Here is a 19,240-nt window from a genome sequence, read left to right as displayed (position 1 = left end):
AGCATTCTGTATTCATCCTCAGTTATACCTTTCATAAAATTCATATTTCCTTTAAAACAAAAAAACCCTCTTCACTTACCCTAATATTTCAGAAGCTAAACAAGAATTTGGTTTGAGATTTTGGCATATGTCCTACATAAATTCTTCTTTCTTGCTGACTGTTCTTTCATTCTTACAAACTCTCCGAACCAGCTTCAAATGAGCTGTGCTGATTTACAGCAGTTTCAGACCTGACCATTTTTCTGCTTGCACGGTGACTGTGTTTATTCATTTCTTTTTCTCTTACCTAATGTACGCAGACCCTCATAGTGTAGATTTTAGCATATTTAATCTCATTGAAAGTCCTGTTAGTTTGTTGGCCTTCGTGTGGCTTAAAGTATTTATGTTCTTACTGTACAAGACAGACTAGATTTATTTTAACATAGTGCATTCCAGTGAGGAGATTTGTTTATATGAATGTTTGCTGCCAACATCTAATACCACTTCTTGTTTACAACTCATATTTTCTCTGACATAAGGAGAATGTAGAATTTTGATATATTAAAAAAATATTATCCAGCAATGCCAAATGCATGAGCAGTTTTACATTTGTAGACAGCTTTTTCACAATGTTGATTGCATTTTTATTCACCTGATGGATTCTGATGAACATCCAAGACTGAGTAAGAGAGATATGAGTGTTGCACATATGGGAAAATGAGAATTTTATTAAAGAAAATAAGAATGGAACAAGCTATTTTATTATGATGATGGAACTGTTTCTGTCTTAAATCAATGTTTTTGCAGGTGCGGCCTTCATCACAGCCACATTCTTTCATCTTTGGATGATGTTTTTTCTGAAAATGCAGCTTGAACATCATCTTTTATGAGGGTCAGAGCTGCGGCAAAGTCTGGGTCAAGGCTTCAAAGTTTTCATAGCTGTGAGAATGAAGTGGTCAGCTAGCTCCACCTTGGCTCTAACTGCAATTGCTTAGCAATGACAGAAATTTCTAATAATCCAAGAAGACCTCATTAGTTCTTATGTAAATGCATACCTTGAATTATAGAGTTGATGACAGTAGGGTAGGATTATTGGGCAGATTCCAGTTTGTTAGTTAGCTAGTGGTGTTCAGTCACTGTAACAATTCCTTACTTCTCCTCTTCTTAGGAATAGCCCCTCTTTCCCCAACCGTCTTTGTCTGCATGTCCTCTAAAAATGTGCTAAAGTTCTTTAATTTTGCTCTTCAATGCCTAGTTGCCGTCTTTTTCCATTAATTCTGGCTGCTGAGTTGATGCTAATTTGTATTTCATCGCGCAGATTGTTGCACTTCCCAGAAGATGAGCTATCCTCTCTCACATCCCAGCCTGGCTTTGAACTTATGTCTACTAGACTTTCGTAACAGAACAGCTCCATTAAAAAACTTTCCAAATATAATCTATTTAATAATAATAAAATAAATAAATTATTAACTGAGGTGTTTCTGAATTATGATTTGAACCATTGTCATAGATGAAAATCCATCCAAATTTGTGTTGTGTACAACACAACAGTGTTGAAATATTCTTTACAGCATTTCTTTATGGATCTTCATGCTTGTTTGTCTTGTTGATTGTTCAGAACAAATCACTAAAATAGGTACCTCTCAGGAAACTAAAACAATGTATGAGATTTTATTAAAATCCTAGCTCTTAATCCCCAGTTTATGTAATGGGAAGGTTTTACTGAGCAGTTTACCTATATTCCTCGACTCCCTCAGGCTGAACTGCAAAAGATGAAAAAACAGGCTCTGGAAACCAAATGCTTTATAGAAAATCAGGAGGCAGAAGAGAGAAGACTCCTAAAAATTATTGTTGAAGCTGATGCTGAGAGGCTGAAGCAGAAGAAGGAATTTGAGCAGGTAGGAATCTCTAATTCAGCTTTTCAAACACACTGCATTCTGTTCCCTCATTTGTCCAGCGTATTTTTAAGATCAAGATTCTCAGCTACTGTAAATATGGTACTACTAGAGCTTTATAGTGCTGTTGAGACAAAAACATTAAGATACTAAAGTGAACAGAATACATAGTTTATATTATTTGTGTGACTGAACTCTTATAGGGCAACCTATTAGGCCCTGGCCAGGTTTCTCTCAGTAATAACAGTGAAACCTCCTAATGCACATGACTTTGACTGATGCAAATATAGTCACAATACTTCGGAGTTGTACTGAGGAACTGTAACCAAGATCACTTCTTTGCCTTTTGTTCTTAGGTTATCAATGAGAGAGATATCCTAGGGTCCCTACTTGTTCGGCGCAATGATGAAGTAGCTCTGCTCTATGAAAAGATAAAAATCCAGCAGTCCATCTTAAATAAAGGTGAAACACAATACCGACAGAGGATGGAAGACATCCGACTTCTCAAGCTGGAAATCAAAAAGCTTCGTCGTGAGAAGGGAATACTTGGCAAGAGTGCAGCTAATGTGGAGGAGCTCAGGTAGAAAAAAAATCATTGAACAGATGTCCATAGTGACTGCACCCAGAGTTCTGTTTTTGAGACAGAAAATGTTTTATGCATGGCAAAGATTTATATCAACAAACATACGTTGGAGAAGGAGATCTTTTGTTTGGTTTGACCTCATAGACTGGATTAAATTCACGAAACAATGCATCAGCTATTAAGAAAATTAAGAAACAAGGAGGGACGGAGGAAAAAGATGTCTTGTCCGAAGTTGAAATAATTTCCATATTTCCCCTTGTACTGTGAGTTACTGCCTACAAAATAAACTTGACAGACAGCAGCAGGAAAGGTGTTCTTAGTTCAGTGAGCAACTTAGTGGTACCCAAGGCCCAGATTAGTGGAACTGCCTTTTTATTAGGCAATCCACAGAGACTGGGGAACATTTGACATATTTATAACAACTGCCTGCACATTTTCAGAGCGCTCTCCTTCCAGATTTATATGTAAACTTGCTCTCTGAGATAGATTTAGTTAAATTTTCATTGAAGGTTTTGTTTCTTTAAAACAGAAGTGTAATAGCCCCAGCCTAATTTATCTTTCCTCCTTCTCTGGCTTAATGCTTCTGTTCTCTTTTTTTTTTTTTTTTCTTTGAGGTGTTATTTGCTGATGGGAAGCTATTGCAATTTTTCTATAGAATCAGTCTTGGTTTGTAGGGACTGGCAGTTGTGTTTATAGCAGATAACAGTAATATTAATTCTATGTAGCTGCTGCAGTTTTGGGTGAGATCTTTAGCTTAACTGTAGCGGTATAATTCCATGGCTTTCACTGGAGCAAGTTAACTTCAATCTGTAGGGCAGTCTCATTGACTTCAGTGGAATTATGCCAGTTTGATTTGATATAACAGAATAGAGAACCAGGCACAAAACATTAGCAACTGCAGTTTTCATCGACTGACTGTAGACAGGAATAGGGTTTGAACTTGCTGCCCAAATGCATTCAGCTGAAAGTCTGTTACTATATTGAAACCCCGTGATGCTATTGAAGTATGGTGCGATGCATGCCATGATGGGTGGATCAATTCTCGCTAACTGCAGCAGCAATCACATACTTTAATGAAGTCCAAAACCATCATGAGAACTGCCTGTCAAAAGACTCCGTTTATCACTTGTGCTGCTAATTAGCTTTCTTGATTTGCCAATTGGAGATGTGGATTTTTTTCCTTTTCCCTGACCTTATCCAACCTTACAGTTAAAAAAACCCCCACTTTTCTCTCTCTAGTGAGCTAAAGGCAACTCTGAGCTTAGCAGAAAAAGACTTGTTGGGGGAGTTGGCACATGGCGATCCTCCACCCCCCCCTCCCCTTGGAGAACTTGCAGGATAGATGAATTAACTGTCCTTCTGGCCTTAATGTACATATGAAGATGAAGGCAGTGAGATCCAGTAGATTCCCCAGGAACTGATGAGAAGTCCCTTTTTGAACCATTCTTTCCAAAGTCAGTGAAGAGGCCCATGTTATCTTATAGTTCCTTCTGCATAGTGGTATTGGTGTTGACTACTCATCGTAAGAATTGCTTTGCCAGTGCTGTTAAGTTTGTTAGTGTTTTTTAGTGCCTTAGTTGCATTGATGTGGTTTCATTGTGGTTTTTTTTTTTTCTTTTTGTTTTATGGTCTTAAGACAGGAGGTTCACAACATACAGAAGGAGCTGTTAAGGGAACAGAGTCGGTGCAAATTTTTTGAGAAAGAACTGGAGAATCCGTTGAATATTCACAGATGGAGAAAATTAAAGGTGATGTGTCAGCGTTTCAAGTACCCAAAGCCCGTTTTACCAGATCCATGACACAAGACAAAGCCTATTTTTTTTTACTCTTATGCAAATTATATGGAGGGGCAGGCAGACTGTAATTTCCATAGCACCTGTGGAATGGTTAACTGCTGAATGGTTTCCCTGTACAATGCAATCAGTGCTATTTTTGTGTCACTTACTCAATGAAAAATTGCAGAGGGATTTGTAAAGAGCCAGTCAAATACTAAAGGGAAGAAGAACACATAAGGTGAATTCTGAAGGGAGTTATTCCTTAACATGGATGATCAGAAAGAGGATGATAGGGGAAAGAAACAATCCTATCCTCACCAATTATGAAGATATACACAGGGGAGGAAGGTAGAATTAGAAAGGGTCATAGAACAGGTAGACTGGGGAATGGATAGACATGAAGTCAAAAGTAAACTACATCTGTGAGGAAATGAAGAGACTTCCACGTAAACAGTGGCGGGCTCCCAAAAAAGCCAGGTAATGTGAGTTCAGCTGTTATGCAAGCAGCAAATCTAAATTTTCACACTACTTAAACCTGCCAAATGAAGGGGAAAAATAAAAATCCATCAGGCACAGACCAAATGTATGAACATCAGTTGGCATCGCTGGATGTTTTCAAAGTAAGTCAGAGCCAGCTGAGATTTCTCTGTTGCATGAGATCTCTGATCTGATGCCAGCCTGGGTTGCTTAGCTGCTCTAATAATGAGTGGCAACATGGTACTCCCTACGGGAGCAGAACTGAATGTTTTGGCTGTGCTTGGTAGCATGATAGTTATTTTCTGGTCTTTCCATGCTGAGTTTAAAGCTGAATAGTGTGTTTAGCTTTTTTCATGGAAGGGAGATAAAATGCAGGATGATGAACTAGTTTAAAGACATCTAGGTGCAATTTCCACCTTTTAACAAGGGAAAATTAGGCCAGTCAAAGCATCCAGTGCTGGGAAAGTTAATGTATGAAGAGACTGATAATAAGATATGACGTCTTTCCATTCTAGGTCACTAGTTTGTGTTTGGAACACAGAAACGCCAGCAGATGGCAAGATCCATATGAAATAATCCTAATGGTGTTTTGGTTCAATTCCTAATGAACAAACACACTTTTATCACTTCAGTTGTCAGAAATTGGCACCACATTTGGGCAGTGCTATAAAAAAAAAATCAAGGGTTGAGTGGGTCATGGGAACTGAACTAATTTTTAGCCTGGTCTATTGGGAAATTCTGCTGTGTTGTGGGTACTTCAAGTATATCTGTGTTAGTGTCCCAGTTACACTTGAATTGATTAGTCAATTTAGATAAAATCAAACAAGGGATTAAAAGCCATGAGATACCAAGTTCCTTAAGCTAAGGCAAATATGCAGAGAGCAGGACTTTATTGGAGCCTTTACTGCAGTGTGTGTTTAATCCTTATGGGCCTTCAGAGAAACCACATGAGGGAGGAGAAGACACATAGGAGCGAGGTGTTGTGAATCCCTGAACAGGGAAAGAATGCCATATTTTGCTCTTCATTGAAGTGTCCAACAAGAAGATACAAAGTGGTGGAAAAGTAAGCTTGGTTGGCTGTTCCTCACAGAATTATTTGCTCCTTAGAGCTTCCTCCAGTTGCAGTCTCTCGCAAAAGGATGAAAGGGGAAGGAGAGACATCTACTAGCTCCTTGTTTTTACAGGCTGTGTAGATAGAGGGCAGCAGTATCCTGCTGACACTGTCACCTTTTTAAGTACCTAATTCCACTGAAGAGTGAGATTCCATGCTTTAAATCTTCATAATAACTCATCGATGTGCCCCCATAATTTGTTCCTCTTAACTTCTCAACCTGTTTCACAATACTTTATTGCAGTTACTGTTTCTTGTGATCAAGAGAAAAATCTTCCTCTGCTTAAAACTTGGTACAGTTTGAAGTTCTTAAAACGGTGGGAAGTACTTGCATTGCTCTTTATATGTCAGTGGGCAGTTTCAGTTTCTGCTGAAAATGATATCGTAACCTACTTTTCCTCCCCTCTCGCAATCTTTGTTGCTTAGAGGGTTAAGCTCTGAAGGACTGCCGTTCACATTATTTGTTTTGAGGAGGATTCATGGGGGTGAGTGTTAAACATGAATATGCTCCAATTGATCTTCAAGAGGCAGGGATTCCAGTTTCAGTACTGCTTGTATAAAAGCCATTTAGGAAACTTCACCCCTTCCCTTCGTTTTATGTTTGTCAGATTTTAACATTAAGATAATGATCTTTCGTTTGCAAGCACAAACACTAACTTGCTATAGTGTATAAATTCTGAGACTGCTTTGCTCCTGTCTAGGCTACTGACCCAAGTACCTATGAGCTGATTCAGAAAACACAGAAACTACGGAAGCAGCTTATCAGCAAGACAGATGAAGTAATAGAGAAAGAATTGCTCCTTCAGGTACTGTGGCATCATTATTTTATTGTATCTTATTAACTTGTTTGACTTGCTTTGCAGTCTCTGTCTACTCAGATGTGCTTCCTGAATGTTATTTAGGTGCATGACTTTGAATTTCTTTTGCATGCCCCTTAGATAGCTTTAGATGGCAGCACTGACTCACTGAAAGAGAACAAATAGCATCCAATTAGCTGATTTCTATGATCTTGTTTCTGATACCTCTACAACTCTGGAAACTAAAGGTTGATTTAGTCAATTCATGTCTTCATCTCTGTGTTAGACTTTTGGAAAGGCTTTTTTGTCCTTTTTAAGGTGCCTGTTATGGCCAGGACATGGAGGAAAATCCCTGTTTGATTCTGTGTGTGCTTGGCTTGGCTTTTGGCCTACAGAAATTGTGTTTTACCACAGAATGGCTTGGGTTGGAAGGGATTTTAAAGAACATCTAATTCCAGCCCCCCTGCGGTAGGCAGAGACACCTCCCACTAGATCAGGCTGCCCAAGATATGTTGCTGTCCATGCCATGCTTGACTTCAAGCTCTTTGTGCTGAACTTTGGGGAAAAAAATAATTTTTGTGGTAGCTTACATTTTTTAATTGTATTAGATGTCATTTAACTTCAGTGATACCAGTAAGATTTATGTTGTAGAATCAAAGAGAGACTCTATTCTCGTAGTGCAAATATTGCTGTCAAATATTATGAAAAAGGACTGTCTTTCGGCTTCAACCATAGGTGTGAAAGTGGGCAATTTTTTTCCTTGTCTATGGTGACAGCAGGGATAGCTCCAGCTTGCCAGCTGTAGGTGTCCTTTTAACATCTTGGTCTTAAATACCCAGATCGTCCTAATGCCTATGTTGAGTGTTACTTGGTGAAGCGCAGAATGTGACCTAAAGCTCCTTCTGTCTTAAGCTTGGCAGATATTATTGAGGCAAGCTTTGTCTTTCTTTGTTTATTGTTTCATAGGAAAAAATAGATCTGCAATTTCATTTGAAGATTTGGTATGATATATTATGCTTTTGCTTGGAAAAATGTAATCTCTGTTGCATAGCACTGAAATGCTGTCAGTGAAATATTTTGTTAGCTTAAAGAAAATGTAGCAAAAATAGATTCAAATTTTCTGTGCTTTACCCGTGCGCGAATGCAATTCTGTTAGGTTTTTACACAGCCTCTGTTACGTATCTTGCCTTATCCTTAATGTACTCCTGTTTAGCTATTATACTTATTTAGAAGTGAAGACCTGAGATATAAAGGTATTAAGTTGCCTGCCCAAGAAAATCATTGAAATAACAGGTATTTGAGCATATGTTACTATACCAGCCTTTGGCACAATCTTTCTGTCTATGCAGCAGTCCTTCTATAGCAACTCTACTTTTTTTTTTTAATTTTCCTAGATTTAAGTCAAAGTTTGGCTATATAAAATTTAATTATTAATTCTAGAATTGTTAATCTGATCCTTTGCAGACTGAGGGAGGTGATTCTGCCCTTCTACTCTGCTCTTGTGAGACCCCACCTGGAGTATAATTTCCAGTTCTGGAATCCTCAGTATAAGAGGATTATAACTGTTGGAATGGGTCCAGAGGAGGCCACAAAGATGACCAGAGGGCTGGAGCACCTCTGCTATGAGGACAGGCTGAGACAGTTGGGGCTGTTCAGCCTGGAGAAGAGAAGTTTCCAGGGAGACCTTATAGTGGCCTTCCAGTACCTGAAGGGGCTGCAAGAAAGCTGGAGAGGGACTGTTCACAAAGGCTTGTAGTGATAGAACTAGGGGGAATGGCTACAAATTGGAGAGGGGAAAATTCAGACTAGACATTAGGAAGAAATTCTTAATGATGAGGGTGGTGAGGCACTGGCACAGGTGCTGCCCCATCCCTGGAGGTGTTCGTGGCCAGGCTGGATGGGGCCTTGGGCAGCCTGATCCAGTGGGATGTGTCCCTGCCCATGGCAGGGGGTGAGTGGAACTAGATGATCTTTAAAGTCTCTTCCACCCAAACCATTCTATGATTAATTCAGGCACCAGTTTTGTGGGGAACAATGCTGAAAGGAAGGTCTCCCTTGGAGAGACTGACAAGAAAGGCCAAAAATACTATGCTCCACATTCTCTTCAGGGCTTCACCATCAGCATTTCTGAGGTATTTTCTGTTTTACTACAGTGTTTGTGTTTTCCACAGTGACTGAAATAGGGCTTTTTCATAGCAGGGCATGGGTAGAGAGTTGTAACCAGAGATGGAGGATATCCCCCAGCTCATTTCCTCAGAAGGCTGTTATGCCCTGCTGGATAGGTCATGGGCATAGGGCTCGTGGGTTAAGTGTACTGGCTGAGCTGCTCCTGCGAAGTGTCTGGATAGCCTTGTACAAGTCATTTTGTTATTTGTTGGACTGGTTTTCCTTGGTATGATGATCATATCTGTTCTGTAAAGTGGTACTCTGATACTTGCTAAAGCAAAATGCTTGCTAATAACTTATGAAACTCATGTTCTTATGTTCCAAATTCCTCTGGTGAAAGAGCAAGCCTCCAGCAGAAGGAAATGAACAGAGAACAGCAATGTTAACTTTCTGTCAGGAGCTGAGCTGTACGCACCAGGAGGGTTGCTTCACTGGGCCCTCTTCTGGGCAGTGTATCTTTATTCAACAGAGTGTAGGGCTTGATCCTGACTGAAATTTAGACTTATAAGAAACAGCAACAATTTAGCTCCCACTTCTGGAATTTTTAATTTGTCACCTCAGCGTAATTCCTCTTGCTTAGTGAGTTTGCTGCCTGGTCAATATAGCAGCCAGTGTCTGAGGCACTGCTACCCTGTGGGGTCTGATCAATCTTTTTTCCTTTTTTTATGGGTCTTCCTGGAAGTCAGCATAGTTCAGTTCAGTCTCTGCCCCTTTGCAGGAAAGAGGGGAGTTGCTGACGACTTGGCGTGTGCCTAGTTGGGGTAACATCCCCTGTATTAAGAGACTGCAGGAACCGAGGGATACCAACTTATTAGGTCAGAAGACTACTGCTTCCCCACATTGTGTTTGCTTGCATAAGTCACACTTTCTCATTCCCAGTCATTCAGTTCCCATCTGAACTCCCAGCAGATCATAAGATCTGCTTTCAGATGATCTTAGTCTCTTGCTTGCTGCATGTAACTGTTTTAATGTGTGTGCAGCCACCATGCTGGCAAATAGGGTATTTGTTGAAGGTGAAGCTTGTGAGCGTCTGTCTATGGTTTCTCTGTGTGCGTATTATGTAACTTAAATTCCCTCAAATCAAAGTGTAGAAATAAAATGGAGTGCAAACATCTATGTGGATTGAATATTGAGTAATAAAAACACCTTTCAAATAGAAATAACCCATGTCTGGAAATGGGCGAGCCCGTTGTCAGCAACCTGCAGTTTGATTTTTAAAGTATTCACCTTGCTGCATCCTCAGCCAGCCATAATTTTTGTATAAGGAAAAATAATTCCATTTGTATTATATGCGCTGCGGTTCTGTCTTCTGACTGTTACTTTTTTTTGCGAATGGTCTTTTAAATAAAAGCTGGTTTATGCAGGGAACAATGTTTCAGGATGAGCTGGGTAGATTAATGGAAATTTTTGCTAAGTAAGGATCACAGTATATAGAGTCATGTAAAAAAGCATCTGCTTACTTTGCCTGCTCCTGATGTGTATTTGATCAGATTCTTTTTATTGGCTTTTTCATTATTTCTCACCTGTTGGTTCTTTCAAAAAGATGCAGCTGTAAAAGCATGCTACAATCCATGCTATGTAATTAAAAGAAAGATTCTCTACGTTTCAGTAAGAAAAGTTTGATTGCTGATGGTACAGGAAGAACCCAGCTTGATTTTAAAATCCCAAGCAAAAATATCTTTCTTAGCCTGTCAGCAGGGCATACTTTTTTGTATCACACATTGACTGAGAGGTATTGAATATGCAACATGATGAATGCTGTCTTTTTAGAATGGCTTTTCAGAGTTGAACACTTTATTGAGGTGTAGAAAGATGTCCAGTGTTATAGAAGTTAAGAAACTCTTTTCTTGTTTCTGATTTATCTGCCCCCTGCAAGCACAGCATCTTGGGTTGTAACCTATCAGCTCTCGTACACCAAATAAATGTGGACATCCTGAGACTTTGAAGAGTAGTTGCAAAGCAGCCGGTCAGAATTTCTCCTTTAACTCAGACGTTCTTAGAGTTATGAGTGCTGTGCTGATAAAAAATGCTGTCTTAAAAGTCAGATCCAAACCCAAGGTCTTGAATACTTATGGTCACTAAATCCAAGGGAATTTTTGCTAAACATAGGAAATGTTGCTTCAGAGTTAGCCAGCTTCCATGTCCAAGTCATTGCCTTCCTTCTGAACTTCTGAAAGATACAGTATTTTTTGGTTCTCACCTAAACTGTTGAGTAATACTTTGGGGGTTGTGGAGAGGTGTGTTGTGTATTAACCAAGGGGTTTCGATGAAGGGTGAAGGTCTTTGTGAACACGTGTGGTATGAGCAAAATGTGTTGTACAGCTGTAAGGTCTAATTATTACTAACAAAAGTGCTCTGCTGAACAAACCTCAACCAAAAAAAAAACCCTACTTACTTTGTGTGTGGGGCAACTTCCTCATGTGACTGAAGCTCTGCTGCTCTACTGCATATTGAACAGTGATGTGGTAAACTCGCAGTGCAGTTTTACCTTGTTAGGATTATGATTATTGCAGTTTTAGGAGCTTATACCATTAAAAGTGAATTATGTGCTGCTTTATTTGTTTCAAGTTTAGTTCTTTCTCTTCACATTGAACTCTTAATTTGATTTTATGTCTGACTGAGTAGAACTTTATTCAGCTGCACGTCTTGGAATGGATAACAGTGGGAAGATTTGCATTATGTCATTTACCTCTGTTGTCAGTCATCTCAGAAGATATAAAAGATGTGCAACCAAGATTATTTGTGGAGGGAGGCAAAGACAAATGTGTCTCATTTAAGCCTTGCATGTAGTAGTGAAATTATTGTTCTTCTGTATGTATATATTTTCAATCACTATTGTTTCAAGTTGTCCGCAATCAAAGACTAGGACTGGGCAATCAGGATGTGATGCTTCCAGCCTGTTGGGATCTTGAGCTCATAGTTTCAAATAGTACAAAGGCAAAAGGCACAATTAGCTCTTATATCTGACTTGGCGATTATAGCCACATAACACCCATGTGTCCTTGTATTAAGCCAACTTTGGAGCTCAGTTTCAATCCCCCGCAAAGAACTGATAGTCCCACTGACAGAAAGTAGGAGGAGCAGATGGGGATGCTGCTGTCAGCAGCCAGTATAAATCAGCAGAGTTTTGTTTCAGGTATTAAGAGTTACAGGGAGGAGAAAGCAAAAGGGATTTTCCCTGTGACCTTGGACAGGTGACTTAGCTTTTGCATGCCTCACATCAAGTAAGAAGGGAATAAAATCATTTCCACTCTCATAGGGGTGTGTGAATGAATAGATTAGGGACATGACTCAATTCAGTAGTAACCATAGCTAGCTAATCACTCAAAATAGGCAGATGTTTTATTTCATTTGTGCTAACTTGGTAGTAAAGCTGTTCTATCCAATTTGAGGTTCTTGTTGCTATAGTGTTGGAACATATACATAACCATCTTTATTTCTCAGAGCTGGTACTATAGTTTCATAAAGAAATCTGCTTTAGAACAGTGTGGTACCATGTGGGTTTATGTAGGTTGGCAGCTACTGAACCTAGAGTTTGCTCCCAGCTAATGGATGAGCTTTGGAATTTCCTGCCATATATTTATGATACATTTTTTTTTCTGCCACTTTATTATCTAAAATACTATTTATTCTATCACGTATAATGCTTTTTCAGCCCAATTCATGAGAGCCTTGTGCTTCTGAAAATAATTTCTTTGCCTAGCTTGATGGTTTCAAGAAGTGTGCTTCTACTAGGTTCTTCATTGCTCTCATAGTGCTCGTGTAGCTTCCCTTATACAGCACGTAATGCAGAAAAGTGTGCTCAAATGCCAGGTAAGAGCTTTTCTCATCAGTCAGCCTGCTAGGGAAAATGGGAGAATATGCTCCTCTTACCTGCCCTTATTCTGGTATTCTTAAGGCCCAGTTCAGTTTTATTTTAGGTATTATCTGCACATCTTCAGAATAGCTGAGATATACTTTACCCTTTCAAATTTGGCCTCTATATATTTTTAGTGCCAAGTATGGATTCTACTTGGATTTGAGAGTATAACCTACTTACATGTTACGTGTAGGGTAGATAGTCTGTGTTGTTTTTTTTTTTTTTTTGATAGAGTTGTCTGTTTTTATGAAAATAACTGCAATTCACTTCAGGAAACTAATGACTGTAGAATCTGCAAGAGTCTCTTTTGACCTGCCCATTATTGTTTCTCTGTCATCTTGCCTGTAGAGAGATTTTTAGCAGAGGTAGTTTGGGAGAGTGCTTTGTACGCACTGAAACTTGCAGGTGAACTGCAAAATCCACTGCCAGAATACAATCCTTTCTTTACTGCTCCTTTATCATTTATATATAAAGTCAGCCTTTTCAAAGAATTTTTCTGTCTGAAAATGAAAAGGGAAATTGTCTTTTTGGCTTTTTATACTTTGCTAGGACTTGGCTCTTTTCTATCTCTATTTCCTGGAGGATTTGACTTCTCTGGAAGCACTGGATTAATGCCCTATCTTGCAGCAGAAGCTAGTGGTTTTCTCAGCTCTCAATTAAAGGGGTGAGTATATAGAGCTTTAGGCCTTTTTTTACGCTTTACCATTCCTTCTAGCAAAAAAAGTCACTTTTCTGATTTAGTTTATACCAGCTCTTGAATGGCAGAAGACTTTCTTGCCAGTATAATTGCTTCTAATTGCGTACCCACTAGTGGCATAGCTGTATCAGCACAAAGAAATCACAGCGCTAACTGAGAAAGCTAAGCTGGCAAAACTTCTACCCACTGACCAAGGGGGGGAAGAAAGAGCAGAAAAATGCTTTTCTGCCCTTATAAAAACCTAAGGGTGGTCATGTATTTTAAGGAAAGAGAGAGAGAGAGTAAACAGTACTTGGTGTTGTGTGTCTTTCTGAGTTTATGGCTCCAGTTTGAAGTCAGTGGCCAGAATTTAAAGAGATTTTTATTGGAATATAGAAATAAGAAATATGGTAAGAACTCGGGCCTAACATTTACTTTTTGGCTTTAAGCTGAGTATGGATCATAAAGAAAAAGTTTACTTCCCAAGTGCCATGCAGAATTAGGCACTGGTGTGTCAAAGGAATTGCCTTGATTTAGGTTTGGACTCCAAAGAGAATCTCTATTCTTTTTCCAGATGAAAAATTAATGTATTCCCATGAACTCTGGCTCTAACCCACTTCTAACTAGTGATGAACAAAAAATATCTAATTATCAGCACAATATTTTGTTGCACAGCAGTCTGCTGAGTTAGTGCCATCAAATTAATTTCAGTCCAGTTCCTTGAATCTGATTCGAACTGGAGTCTCCAGTGAAGTGACATATGGAAGTACTTAATGCATTGAGTCATCCTTCAGGACTACTTATTCAGGTTCTTTCCTTCTTGTGCCATCCTTTTATTTTCTTTTTGTGGTGCTTGAAATGTTCATTGCTGAACTAGGACTTTGATTGGGGATTTTAACTTTGACTGTGGGAATGTTTTGTGTATTGGTATTGGTGTTAAGTTGAAGGATTAGTGTCTTTTTAGTGATTCTGTGCCTGGCATGATGATTTCTCCATACAGTTAGAATTTCTTCAGTGCCTTTTGTTCTGACTCTGGTATTGTTTTTCCAATTAATGTAATAATTTATTTAAAACAAACAAACAAACAAAAAACAACAAAAAAAATATGACCGTGTCCAGTAGGGCCTTGAATAGGGTAGAACCACTCACACTGAGCAAGTTGTAGGATCATTGTGTTAATTCTTGGTGCAGTTGACTTGGGCTTATATGTATTCCTGCGATGATATGAGTAATCACATCTCATAAACCAGAAAGATAAGTCACCTGTGTGAAGGTGTATGGAGGGTCTGCATGTCTACCTGAAAGTTTTGTGTAAGCCTTAAGAATTAAGTAGGGATTTGAAGGATGTTCAGTTCTTGCCCTAGGTCTGCTCAGAAAGGAGTCAATTTCTGTTTTTGCATGTTTAGAGTATGCTCCTTGGCGCATTAGTTTATTTTAGGCCTTCTAATCTCAGTCCATCTAGAATTAGATGATATTCTACGCTATAGAAACTTACAGCGTGATAAACTGCTGTTAAAAACACACTGACATTTACATTCTTTTCTTCCTCCCACATAATGTTGCAATTCAAATGGAAGAGAATAAAATCTTCCCAGGAAAATAGCCTTTTATTTTTTTTTGTTATTGTTTAGGATATGTTTGTTTAAATAGGGTTTTAAAAAATCAGTTAGGAAAGGTGCTGATCAGTTTGAAGTCATCAGGTGAAGATAATAGTCTGCTTTTTAGAGTAAGAAAATAATATTCTAGTGAAAATTGTGCAAATATTTCTGGCACTGGAAAGTAGGAAGCAAAACAGATTACTTAGTGATAAAAAAAAAAATCAGTTTTGGTGAAGAATTTTCTTAGTGGAAGTGTTTAATATTTAATGACTCTGTGGAATTGCATTGCCCTCATAAACAAAACCAGGTTTCCCATGACAAATGGTTTTGGACAGAAGTAAGGTGCAAATTTATTTGAGAAATTAGAAGAAAACTGATTAACTTCTGGGATTTCCACCATTTTTAGCTGCTCTAATGATGTTTTAGAAATATTCAGGTGCCATTTACAAAGATGAGAATGTTGCAGGTGGAGTGAAAATCCTTTGGGGTTTATTGTTGGCAAATGTACATGAATGAGCAGTCTATTTTTACAGTTTTTTTAGGAGAATAGATATATTTACTTGAGTTTGAGCTTAATGAGTGGGTCATCAGATGCCATCTTTCCACATCATGCAACATTGTTTTAATTATACAAATACCATCCTTGATAAATGATGGTATAGATTTGTTTCCTGCATTCTAGTACCTGTACTCCCAGGCAATGAATTTTTAGCATCCATGAGAGAGGTTTTTGGCTTGAAGTATTCCGTGGTTTATGGTTGTGACTTTTCTCCCACACTTCTAACCTGCTACCGTAGTTTAGCTGCGGTGTTTCTGAAAAGCAGATGTATTGGCTCACTCAGCGTGGTAGTCCTGGGAGTCTGGGAGCCTCAAATTCCTTTCTGTGTATCTTCCAGGAGTTCTAGTAAATTTTGGCAATTCATGTAGCAACTCTGTGTCCAGACCCTTTTGTAGAGTGAGGAGAGGATCACTGCCCTGGCTGGAAGCAGTACTTTGGCATAGGTAGTTTAAAGATTTTAACAGCATTCAGATACTAAAAGGAGGAGGCTGTGTAAATACCCGAGATACATCCCTGTTTTCTGTAATCTGCATCAGAAAAGCAGAAACGGTGATCACCAACATACTTTATTCAAGTGTTTGGCATCTGGTTTGAACCCAGAAATCCTGTACATGGATGCCTTGTGTTATTAAACTTAAAATATTTTGTAAAATGACCCATTCCTAAGGTTCTTGGACAAAATTGTCATTAGCTTCAACAATAGTTTGCTAGAATAAAGCTTGAAGAAAAATCTCAGGAATTGTTTCTGTAAACAACTGAAAACAAACTTGTTTACTCCTCGTTCCTGTATTCAGCATGTATCTGGGAAGGAAATAAATCTGCTGTGCACCCCAGGGCAAAGTATATTAATCAACCAGTTATCTTGTTAAAGAAAGTAAATGACTTGCTGTGCTGACTGAATACATTGCTATGCACAAACTTTGTAGTGCTGTTAGCAATCCAATACTGACTGTCAGCCATCCAGAGGCTGCTAGAGGTAGGTTAAAATTCTGGAGAAGGGCAACAGCAGTGTAGCAATACATTTGCAAACCCCTTTTTATACAGCGTGGCCCAGAGCCAGCTGCAGATCTTTATTATTCAGGTATACCCTTTGGCAGGCATTCTTCCATTGAGGCTCCTCTCTCAGCAAGCGAGATATGGACAATCTACCGCATCCAGTTCAGTGGTGGATTATTATTTTCTATGATAGTTGCAACAACAACAATAAACCCCAACCAAAAAAAAAAAAGACATTCCACAGCTCAGAGTAGATTTTATCTATTTTGGATCACTCATCTTCATCCTTATAGGAGTGTGAATGGTGCTGTTGTTGAAAGAAGACGTGCAGAAAGATGCAGCAGCCTAAGGTTGTTTTGGGGCTGTTATTGGCAGGCAGTTAGTCGCTGTGCTGGTGTTTTTAAAAAAAGTAGCTTAAAATTGGACAGTTGAAGGCACAAACAGATGTGGAGAGAACCTTGTTCCTCTGTTCTTCACGCTGCCAGCTAGCCAGGAGCACTGCAGTTGTCTCTGCAGGAATGTCAGGATTCACACTCTCCTCCTCTTTAGTCCTGCTTCTCTTTGAGTTTTAAGAAGCAGGCAGGGGAGCCGAAACAGAGTTCCTCGAAGGACAGTAGAGTGTTGCTTTACTTACAGTGAGTCTGAAAGAAGCCATATATAAAAGCATTAATGATTTCAGAATTGTCATCTACGTTTCTTAGATGTACTGTTATTTATTAATGGGTTCCAAAGTGTACAGGAGACTGCTGTCTTCCCTGAGGTACTTGGGCTACGCAGAGAAGCTCTGCTATCCTGTCAGAAAGATATATGTAAGCTTTGCTGCCTTGGTAGGCCTGTATTTGTTGGCTTAGCTGGTGGCTTGACTTTGAGACATCTGTTCCAGAACAGGTAATTGCTCTCATCTTTCAGGGAACTCTGAGGATCTAAGTTAAGCAGGTGATTAAAGAGATGTAGGTGCCTAACTTGCAGACAGGTGTTTCCAGAAGCACCTCTGCAGTTTCTTTGGCCCTTTGGGATCATCTGTCAGGCCAGGCAGAAGTGGGAGCAGAAGCAGGGTCTGCTGGGAATCCCTGTCCAAGCCTCCACCTGCAGGAACAGATAATCAGTAATAGCAGACCTGCAATAATCCTTGGATTCATCTGATATTTTAAAAATTTAAGTGGGTGTTGAACAGATAAAATGCATGCTTTTATGCTGACATTAAAATACGGAGGTTTTAGGTCAAATAGTCTACATTTGAAGAAGATGCTTTTTGGGGGGTCAAACCCCTTTATATACTAATTAATAGTGAAATGTTTCCTGCTGTTTGCCTTGCAGAATTATTCGCTGAGAAAAATTTAGGTTCTGTGTTAATAACACTTGTATCAGTCTTTGAATCTCCTCCAGGACACTTTAAGACAAGCTGCTACTAGAATGTGAAGCAAAAGTTTGTTTAGAAATCCCTTCAGCACAACTGTCAAGCTGCAGGCGCTGTGGAAATAGCTAGAATGTTTCCATCAATCCATGCCATGCCAAGGGTAATTCTCACCTTCAAGGAACAGCTCACTTTTCTTTTGTGTGTATATACATGCGTGTGTGTTCCTGTTGAGACATATAGAAGGACAGGAAATAATTAATTGGTCATCTTCTGCAATGTAAAGTATAAACACCGTGATTAGGAGAGTTACCCCGATTAATGGTTTTATAAATATATGTAATGTCAATAGTAAAAACAGGATTGGAGCTGTTATTTCGGCAAGAGGCATCCATGCCTTTTGCTTCTGAGATTGTTATCCTTGTACCTCAGAGTTCACAAGTTGAAAGGAGAAGAGGATATATAACCTATTTATTTGTCTATTGGACACCCACCCCCCCCTCGTTTTCTCACACACTTCCTAAGAAAGATACAGCAGTACCGACACCAAGCAGTAGGAAGAAAAATAACAAATTGGAGTTGCAGTTTGACTGGCAATGTTTGTACTTTGTTGTTTCTGGAAGATGGTAATAATGAAGCATTTAGCTCTTACTGTTACAAAAAACAGTCAAGGGTGAAGACCTTAGAAGATGCTCCAAGGTGTCTTTTCCTCTCTCATTAAGCTGTTTTGATAATGGCAGACAATTTGGTGCAGTCTGCTCTATGCCAGAGGAAACGGATTTGCTCTTGAGAAGCATTATTATCAGCTGGAGGGATAAGTCATAAAACAGTTTTAACTCTATCTAGAGTGGTACAAATGTCACCAAAGATGGGGAGATGATCCTAGCCTTTTTCCTTCAAGTTGGTGGCAGCGTTTTAACATGAAATTCCATACATCTCATACCATATTAGTGTTGCCATATTGTGAACGGACTTCACTGTCCTGTTTCAAACCTGCATTAATTTACCCAACGAAAATCCTCACACTGCACAGTTGAAGGAGGGTCTACATGATGATGAAAATACAAGCTGTTCTAGGGAACTGGATGCTTGCAAAGGTGTTTGCAAAAGCAGGCGCTTTTGGAAAGTGTTTAAGGTTTATACTGCACATTTCTCACAGGGCTGGAGGCAACTTTCTTCTATTGTAATAAAATTCGTGAAGGTTACTGTATGCTAATTTTTTCTACACTTCATAAAAGTTTTAATCAGATGTCCTGAGCCAACAGCTGCTCTGCTAGGCATACTCGTACACACAAATGCATGTGCAGCTTAGAGAGGTAAAATGAATATGACTAGATGTGTATGTATTTAATTCAGATTTCAGTGTCCTGTTTAACACTTCTGAAAAGGGATCACATCCCCTTAAGGGTGCTCTG

General features: G+C 39.1%; 1 protein-coding gene across 1 annotated transcript in view; it reads left to right on the top strand.

The window, feature by feature from the left end:
- The window catches only part of CFAP58 (cilia and flagella associated protein 58), a 64,770-nt gene that overhangs the window by 33,920 nt on the left and 11,610 nt on the right, over nucleotides 1-19,240 (top strand). The window contains exons 12-15 of the mRNA XM_009555497.2: nucleotides 1,737-1,877; nucleotides 2,231-2,454; nucleotides 4,094-4,205; nucleotides 6,522-6,626. Of these exons, the coding sequence (XP_009553792.2) occupies nucleotides 1,737-1,877; nucleotides 2,231-2,454; nucleotides 4,094-4,205; nucleotides 6,522-6,626 (582 nt within the window). The remainder of the gene's footprint in view (nucleotides 1-1,736; nucleotides 1,878-2,230; nucleotides 2,455-4,093; nucleotides 4,206-6,521; nucleotides 6,627-19,240) is intronic.

Source organism: Cuculus canorus, chromosome 7, assembly GCF_017976375.1.
Source record: "Cuculus canorus isolate bCucCan1 chromosome 7, bCucCan1.pri, whole genome shotgun sequence".
Taxonomy (NCBI): Eukaryota; Metazoa; Chordata; class Aves; order Cuculiformes; family Cuculidae; genus Cuculus; species Cuculus canorus.
Note: the sequence above shows the minus strand (reverse complement) of the source record. Positions and strands in the feature narration are given on the sequence as shown.